Source organism: Nannospalax galili, unplaced genomic scaffold (assembly GCF_000622305.1).
Source record: "Nannospalax galili isolate Female #2095 unplaced genomic scaffold, S.galili_v1.0 scaffold241, whole genome shotgun sequence".
NCBI classification, from domain to species: Eukaryota; Metazoa; Chordata; class Mammalia; order Rodentia; family Spalacidae; genus Nannospalax; species Nannospalax galili.
In genome coordinates this window covers 575,624-584,854 of record NW_008345602.1, presented here as the reverse complement: position 1 = coordinate 584,854, position 9,231 = coordinate 575,624, and the positions used below count along the sequence as shown (strand labels likewise).

General features: G+C 43.6%; 1 protein-coding gene across 9 annotated transcripts in view; it reads right to left on the bottom strand.

Moving 5' to 3' along the window:
* Nucleotides 1–307: 307 nt before the first annotated feature.
* Nucleotides 308–9,231, bottom strand: part of Spata6l (spermatogenesis associated 6 like) — a 71,965-nt gene continuing 63,041 nt past the window's right edge. For 7 of the 9 annotated variants that reach the window (XM_008841672.2, XM_008841674.2, XM_008841675.2 and 4 more), the window contains 3 exons: nt 3,971–4,055; nt 2,997–3,098; nt 308–547 (listed from right to left, as the gene is read on the bottom strand). In XM_008841672.2, coding sequence (XP_008839894.1) covers nt 3,009–3,098; nt 3,971–4,055 — 175 coding nt within the window. In that variant the 3' untranslated portion in view covers nt 308–547; nt 2,997–3,008. Of the gene's footprint in view, nt 590–2,996; nt 3,099–3,970; nt 4,056–9,231 lie in introns of all 9 variants that reach the window. The other 2 variants (XM_008841669.3, XM_008841670.3) reach the window with 2 other exon arrangements.

The window sequence follows — 9,231 nt, the reverse complement described above, 5'->3', positions numbered from 1 at the left end:
GGGGGGGGGTGCCTTGCCATGCCGGAGGGAAGGGGAAGACCAGGGACTGCCTATGGAGAAAGCAAAAGCATGCCGAAATCAGTAACAGTTAATGCAACAATGGCAAGAAGGAGCAAAAACCGCAATCCAAAAAAGAAAGGCGACTATCACCCAATAAGCTAGGACCCACGGGAACTCAAGGACCATGCCAGCACGGATTCCTCGAGCCCCACATTGGGTGCCAGATGTTACGGGGACCCTTGAGCACCCCTTGGGTTGGGGAGAGTTGGTGCAGAGTCACAACACAGACACCGGGAGTCAGGTGAGAAGCAGGCAGTGTGAGCAGCTGCAGACTCGTTTATTGCAGAAACAGGGTGTGCCTATATGCCCCCTCCCTGTGTCCCATTGGTCCCCGATGGTTTCTTCTGGTACTGTGTCTTCTCCTCATTGGCCCGCAGTGTCTGGTGTTGCAGTGTCATCCGTCTCCAGGCTCCAAGGCAGAATACAGGTTGGCAAAAGGGGAAGTGGGCTACGGCACATGTGCAGTCAGGCTATCACACACTTCCTCCTACAGGAGGGATTTGTTTCGTTGGTAGGAAAATTTCTCATTCTAAAGTATAACCAGAAATAAGTAGCTTTATACCCCAAGTCCCGTGTCCTGAACTATCCCAAATAAGGAGAAATAATGTCTTCCACCGCCTCCCCATTCCATCTGTCCCTGGTCAGACAAAGGGACTTGCTGTTTTGGATTCCTGGCATTTTTGTAACTAAGAATCTAGGTTTTTTTGTTTTGTTTTCATTTTTCTGGGAAACTGAGACTACCAGGAATCCAGAGAGGGAAAGCAGATCACAGTGAAGGAGCTGATGTAGAGCAGAGGAGGGGGCAAGGACTGGGGTTGCCACCAGAGTCCCCCAGAGAGCAGGGCAAAGGCTGGGACTGCACCAGAGTCCTCAGGAGAGTGGAACAGGACTATGCTGCCATCAGAGTCCTCAGGAGAGTAGAGCAGGGACATGTAGTGGGGATGCCCTGCTGTGTGTGAAGTCCCTCTAACCTCAGGGGTCGCCATAGCTCTCCTCTTGCATAGCCTTGACCTTACATATTAGGGTTTTCCCCAGGTTCACTGGGTTACTCATAATAAATGTCTAGTTTGCTTCAGAGTCAGCTGGCACTCTGTCTTTTTATTTTTCTACCAGGAGAACCTTCCCTAGCACGGCCCTCAGGATCCTTACCCCACTAGGAATCCATGACTCAGAAAGTATTACCAGTCATGGGGTGTTAGCGAAAGGCCTAAGAGCTTGCTCCAAACCCTGTGTGGGGACTCTTGTTATGGAAGAAATCCATTTTCTGAGACAGAATTTGTGGGAAGTGTTTTTCTACTTCTTCCTATCAGTCTGGGTATCAGCTTTATGTGACTTGATTTATCCAGAAGGAAACTCAATGTAATTTAGCATTTGGTAATTACGTGGGCAAGGTTTTGTTTAACAGCCTAATAAAAGCCTAAGTGACTGTTTTTGTAACCAGAGATTAAGTGGCCTAGGATTCACCCTTTAATCTACCAAGCAGAACGTTCTAAAGTAAAAGGCTACAGGATGGGCAATTATCAAGCTGTCCTCCTCCTCTGCACTGGAGGCAGGATGCCCTGCCAGCCCTGGGGCATGGTGGTTTGTTTCCTAAAGCATGACTGGCCCTCAAGACAGACTTCCAGGAGCCTGACTGTGGGGAGAGCTGGCAGGTCATCTCATACTCTTTGGTTTTTTAAAGAGACTCAATCACTTTTGATGAGCATACACTCTAACACTATTGGAACCTAGTGGAAAACATTCAAAGGCAGTGTCCATTGACTCTGCCTGAGCCACACAGGGCTCTCGTTTGCAGAAGGCTCTTTCTGCTCAGAGTTAGCTGTCACACTCTAGCATTGGAAAGGCAACAGAATAGGACAATTCAGAACGTGACCTCGGAAACCCACCAGCTAGGCTCATAGTCTCAGCCCTGCCATTCACTAGCCATGTCACCCTGAGCAAGGTACCTGGACTCTGTACCTGAGTCTATCTGCAAAATGAAACTTAGTATAAGCAGCCATCGCATAGGGTTGTTTTAAGAATTAAATACTACCTCATTTAGTGCATGGGAAGTACTTGGCCAGCTCTTGGTCCTTAGGAAGTACATAAGGACAAGTGGAGAGCTGTTAGCATGACCACAGAAGTTCCCAAGCCTCCCTCCCATTCACAGAAATCCAACTCCTAACTGTCCACAGGCAAGTTTGCCACTTTTAAAAGAAATGCTATTATTCTGGGAATGGGTTAGGAAGAGAAAATAAGAGACTACCTAAGAAATGATGACCCCCTGTCATGTGGCCAAGTACTTGGCATATATTTGCATTCTAGACCTGCCTCATCACCTCCTTCAGTGTTCATGGAGTGAAACACCTGCTAAGGAGCAACCCCTCTGGAGGGTCAAGGGATGTGAGGACAACAGCAAGGTGAAGGTGGGAAGGCAGGGCTTTGCTCGGGATCCTGTGTGTGTCATTAGAAAGTTAATGGGTTTCCTTGTATCGAGCTAAATGCTGAGTTTCCTTCTTGTAGAAGAGACTGATTTTTAAATAATAGAAAATTGTGTTATGCTTTATAAAGAAAAGTATGGGCTGCTAAAGGGTATATATTGGAAGAGGAGAGAGTGTCATGGAGACTCATGGATGTGAAGGACAACTGGAAGTTACTTAGGTGAGTCAGGATGAAGTACGCCAGAGAAAGCAACACATGCATAGGCCCCAAGGCAGGAGAGAATCTGGTCAAGGAGCTAAAAGAGGCCCAAGGGTCCCCAGCTAAAGAGGGAGGGAGGAGTGGATAAGAGGGGGTGAGAGCTGGCAGACCTATGAACTACTATGTTCCACTGAGTGGAGGGAGCACCGTTCTTAGGGCTCCTCCATGCCCCTCCACATTTCCTAGCTACTCTAGTGACAGCAGAAGATGGAAACCGTTTTAGCAAATCACGATAACACAATAAATTGCTTGCTTACATGAGATATCAGTTAAAAATATCTCTGCTCATGCAGTGGGTGTTTCTTCAGAGGATAGCTTGGTCTTTTACAGATATAATTTGCTTCAGAGATAAAATCATCCTGTAACAAAAAACATCCAGAAATTGCATTAACCAGGATGTAAGAGAAACCCAATAATGCCTAGACACATAGCTTTTGGCATTAAGAGGTCTGTGCATCCCCTATGTGCCACAGAAATGGGGTTCACTGTGCGTGTGTGTGTGTGTGTGTGTGTGTGTGTGTGTGTTATGTGTATAATCCCTTCCCTCTCTTCATTTTAAGGAGATTCCTTTACTTTAGGTTGGGAAATAAGGTTAATCCAATGCTTTGCAAAGAGGAAGTAAAGTAATTCTTTACTCCCATGGGTACAGTGACCAATTTCCACTTATAAACTGTCATCCTACCAGTCTAGCATAGGCTAGATTACATGGCACAGTTAGCTCCATTAAGCTGTATATCTGTAATAGACACAAAGTACTGAGCACTTCTACCATAGATCAGAACCCCCCCACCGCCACCGCCCCAGTTAGGCACATAGAAAAACATCAGTCAAAAACCCTTTATTAAACTGCAGAAATCTTTTCCTCCAGATTGTAGGCTTACATAGACCCACAAACAAATGCATTTTTCTGTGTTGGGATTTCTGTTCACATAGGAAGGAATGCCGTGGTCAGTCTTGGAAAAGATCCTACCCAGGACTTTCACCTGATGAATGCTGTGCCAAATGAACTATTCACGTTAAGACCCTGTCTCCCACACAGGGAGCCTGCCTTGATTCCCAACCACTCAGATACCCTCCCAGTCAGGCTCAGGACACTAAGTTCTCTCCCGATAAGTGTCAAAATTTTATACTATTTCTATGATTTCTTCATTAATGTTTGCTTCCCTCACTGGACTTCAAATTCAAGTTCCCATATTTGTCAGCAGGATCTAGTTTCACCCCAAACCCTAACCTTTGGGTGAGCTCTGTGGGATGTCAGAAGGCTGCATACCCTTTCATGGATCTTCTTCCATGTGGATTGAGAACGAGGATGGAACCTGCCCAACAGAGGAAATGGAGAGGAGCATTATGGAGCTGTTAAAAAGGGATGCTGACTTAGAGTGCATAACAATATGGGCTGATACTTAAAATTACTCATAAACCAAAATGTAAATATGAAAATGGCATACCTATGATTTCAATGCCATCACCAAACTACACACAAGGAAAGTGCTGGAAATAACACAAATAATCAAGATGCCAAAAATGAGTTGTATTTTGGTGTGTGCCTATGAGCAGTTTTTTAGACTTTACTGTTTTTCATAGATTTCTCTAATGAACAAATCTTGCTTTTACATTTAAAATGTTCATTTTCAAATTTTATTTATAAGTCTAACCTCAATTACTCTCTATCACAAAGACTTCATTTTACATTTTCTCCCTTCTGCTCCCTCTGTCACCTTCCCATGTCCCTGCTTTTACTAACACCCAACCACCCTTCCAGGACAAGTTCCATTTTTAACTTCTCAGAAAGTCCTCCATAGGTCAGCTGACCTACTACGAACATACAGTTCATTTCACAGCACTTCTGTCAGTGGATATGGTCCCTCTCTGGTCAGTATGTCTCTACTCTTAGACTGAAACTGGGACTTAGACACTGGTTAATAGTTCATCCCAGAGTTGATCGTGGTGGCACATACCTTAATCCTAGCCCTCAGGAGACTGGGGTGAGAGGATTATGAGTTTGAGTCTAGCCTGGGCTACACAGAAGGACCCTGTCTCAAAACACAGAAACAAAATCTCATCTCAGGGCACAGTATATACTGATCACAACATGAGGATTTTAAAAGTATTGTTTGAGTAGTGAATTCCTTCCTTCCTTCCCCTTCCTTCCTTCCTTCCTTCCTTCCTTCCTTCCTTCCTTCCTCCCTCCCTCCCTCCCTCCCTCCCTCCTTCCCTTCCTTCCATATTGGGGTGGGTACCAAATCCTAAATTCTGAGGTACAACTAAGCTAAAAGCATACAAAAAGATTTGATAATGAAAAGTACAGATACTGTGTCCTAACGATGTCCAAGGAATCTTAGCAATTCAAGTACAATCATCTCTCTGCTAATGTGTGATAAACACTAGAATGGCATAAGCATTTCGGATGTTAACAAGGATGACCATCTAGAACAGGCAGGGAACTGTCCGTCATTGGATAAATAAATGGGAATATGGAGTAGTTGTCACAAGCTCTGCCTCTCTGTGTGGCTCTGCTGCCATCTACCTCCCATCACAACTCTCGCTCCGTATGACAAGCATGTCCCACTGTTCTCCAGGAACATAAGGCCCAGAGCATGACTGATTCCACACATCCATTTCAACTCAGGAAAACAACCTACAGCAAATGGTTGCATTCCCCCAAAGCACTGTTGTGTTTATGAAAATACTACTTACATCGTTTCTGTTCTCCGTAAAAATAAGAAACAGCAGTAGTTTGAAATTATAATAAAGCTAATATTTAAAAATCGCCACGAGATGAACATGTAGGCTTTTGCATAGGTCCTAAAAACGCCATAGCAAATCCTGAATTTGCATACAATGTAAATGCGGACACCTACATGTTAAATAGTCTCTTTCAATCTGAGAATGAACCGCCAACACTGAGGAGCTGAGCTGTCTATCCCAGCCTTCTCCTCACTCACAAGGGAGAGTGAGGATGAATGGTAAAGGAATGTCACATTAGCCAGGTGGGGGCAATAGGAGGCAGGGGCTGTCCCTTCGTCCTTTGGAACTACATTACTCACTCTGGTAGGCAGAGGGCCTACCAGAGCCTCTATTAAAATCTTATAGGCTGACTGGAGAATAGAAGAAAGTCAAAGTCATTGCTAACAGTACATCAGACATACATAACAGTATATGTTTATATGTCGCAGTATATAAAGAACTGCAAAAAATAAGCACCCCAAAAAACAAATCTTCAAATTAATAAATAAGCTAATGAACTAAATACATTTCTCAAAATAAGAAACACAGATGGCCAATAAATACTTGAAAAAGTTTTCAACATCCTTAGCCATCAGGGAACTGCAAATTAAAACAGCTTTGAGAGTCATCTTCCCATTTCATCAAAATAGCGATTATCAAGAAAACAAATGATGGCAAATGCTGGCGCTGGCAAGGATGTAGGGAAAGAGTCCTTATTCACTCCTGGTGAGCATGTAAAATGATGTAGCCACTATGGAAATCAGTGTGGCGGTTTCTTAATAAAAAGAAAAACAGAACCATCGTATGATCCAACTATACCACTCCTGGGCATATACCTGGAGTTTCCTAAGTCAACATTACCACAGAGATACCTGCACATCCACATTCACTGCTGTACTATTCACAATAGAAAGGAATGGGAACCAGTCTAGATGTTCATCAATAGATGAACAGATTAAAAATGTGGCACATATACACAATGGAATTTTATTCAACCATAAAGAAAATGGAATCATGATATCTGCAGGGAAATGGCTAGAAAAGGAAATCATTCTGTTAAGCAAAATAAACCAGACTCACAACGGCAAATACTGCATATTTTCTTTTGTGGGTCATAAAACTAGAATGAGAGACAAAGAAGCGATCTTGAGTAGGGAGATGGTGGGAGGAGAAAGGGTAATGAAATACATGTGACGTGAGGATGGAAGGGAGGCTTCTGGGGGGAGGAAGAGGACCAGCAACAGGGGGGTTGAGGGGTGAGAGAGGGAGGGGAATGGGAGAATGGGATAATAAAAACAAACTATGTATGAAAATGCCATAAGAAATCTATTACTTTGTATTCTAACTTAAAAACTAAAAAAAAAAAAATCATAAAATTAAAAACTTTAAAAAGCCTTTGGGCCTCTTCATCCATTCCTGCAAGCTGGACCCTTACTGCCTTCAGTGTTAAGCCGGGAAAATCTCAAGAGGTGCATCTCATGTACCTTGTGAACTAGGTGGGCTAGTCCTAGGTTGGTCCTGCTGTGAAATAGTCAGTGAGGCAGGGACATGGTGCTATAGCTACTAAGGTTCCAGGCACTTGCCTCTGTAGCCATCTGAAGTTTTCAGGAGGCAATAGAGTCTTTCCCAAGCATATGAAGGGCACAGACCTCATTGAAAACAGCTGTCTTAAAAAGATAGCATTTAAGTCATTCCCCCAGAGGTTAGGTGACCAACTAATCTGACTTACCCAGATTAATAATGCAAGACACTGGAGACTAAAGCTAGGACAGCCATAGCCCAACTGGATGGCCTTTCTGTGCTCAAGATTCTTTGTCACCATAGATTGTGGCCTTATTTACATACTCATAGTTCAAAGTCATCCATTTAGAATGACTTTGAACGCATGGAATTTGCTGCCTCATCTGAAATGGCCTGTAGGCCTCTTGCCGTCCTAAAATTACCTGCCCCGCCTCTTGTCTTTTTACCTTCCACCCCTCACCTCCCTAACTCAAATTGCCTCCTTCAGGGCCCAGATGAAAGTGTCACCTCCTCTACCAAAGTGGAAGTCCCTTCATCCTCCTTTATTCTCCAAAAATATTGCACCATTTACAAAGTTTTACCTTGTGGAAAGTACTGCATGTGTGCTGCCTACGTGCGTGTGTGTGTGTGTGTGTGTGTGTGTACATGAAAGAGCATGCATATTTTCATTCTGTGCTATGTCACAAGGTCCCAAGGAACAGGAGAAATGTGTTAAATGTTAGTCTCTAGTCCAGGCTTAGAAAACAGGTTATGAATCCTGAACCACTCTCTCACACACTCAACTCCAATTCCAATTGATGTTGACTCAGCTGGCCAGCTACATGAAGACACACATCGAAGGAGGGTTGAACAAATGTAAATGAATATCCCATCTAATGTATTAGAAGCTGCCAGAGCTGTCCCACACCTCCCTCCTATTGGAATTAACCTTCATTTACACTGTCCTCCCCTGTATTTGGACTGTACTTCTGTTGTGTGTGTTCCACAATCCAGCTCATTTTTAGTGGGATGGGGTTGTGTCTACTTTCTTGTCCAGTATGTGAGCCCCTGAAAAGCAGAAACGTGTCATCATTGTATACATTGCAAATAATTGCCCAAGAACTCCATGCATGATCACTTCAGTGTAGGAAAAGCCTGCTGCACTAATTCTAGGAATTCAACAAAGAACACAGATAAAAACCTTGAGCTTTTATCCCACATAGCAGAGAAATGCTGTGACTAAAAGAAGATGGACATTTGATCATCATCGTCATCTTAAATGAACCAGAGATCTAAAAGGTAGAGTATGTCTGAGATCAAGTACCACTTGATACTCAAGTGACACTAGAGCCCGCGTCTCCTGGTCACCAGTTCCCAAGCTCTAGGTCTCTGAATATGGGATAATGTCCCCTCTTTGCTAACCTGTTGAGTTCCAAGGTGGGGAAGAGAACATGCAACGAGGGGAAGGAGACCAGGCCCAGGGCAGGGGTAACTGTGACTCTGACTGTCTGACCCTGGCAATCCTGTTTTTCTCAAATCTACATCATAGCATTTTCCAATGAAGTAAGTAATAATTGGCCATCATGGATTATTAAAGTATTTTATCTGGTTTTCTCAAATAATTTAACATTTTAATATGGTTATTCTGGGGCTGGAGAGTTAGTTCAATGGTTAAGAGCACTGTCTGTTCTTATAGAGGACCAGGTTTGGTTCCCAGCACCCACACGGCAGTTCACAACTGTCTGTAACTCCAGTTTCAGGAGATATGGCACCCTCTTTGGACCTCCATAGGCATTGCATGCCCAGGTACACTGACATACATGCAGACAAAACACTCATACATTATATATGTGTGTGTGTGTGTGTGTGTGTGTGTGTGTGTGTGTGTGTGTGTGTGTGTATGTATAGCTATTCTATCATTATCATTTCTGGAAACCACTAAAACTGGATTAGTACTTTCTTAGACTACCTCAAATTCAAGTATAATTTCTGCTAAATTTTAGGTCCTGGAACTATTTACTGTGGGTCCCTCTGGAAGCAGCAATTGTTTTGGGGGGAAGGGAATGTCTTACAGTTCCACAGAGTGAAGGTGACCCCTGTGCTGATTTGCCTGGGTGTCAGTGTTTTCTAGAACATAGGACTTTGGGGCTAACCCCAGCAGACCCAGTCAAACTAGATGGATGGTCATCTCATTAGAGATGTTTTCTGTCAAATGAAGGCCCCTGTTTCAGCTCTCTAGCTAGAGATATAGGCAAAGATTTTTTT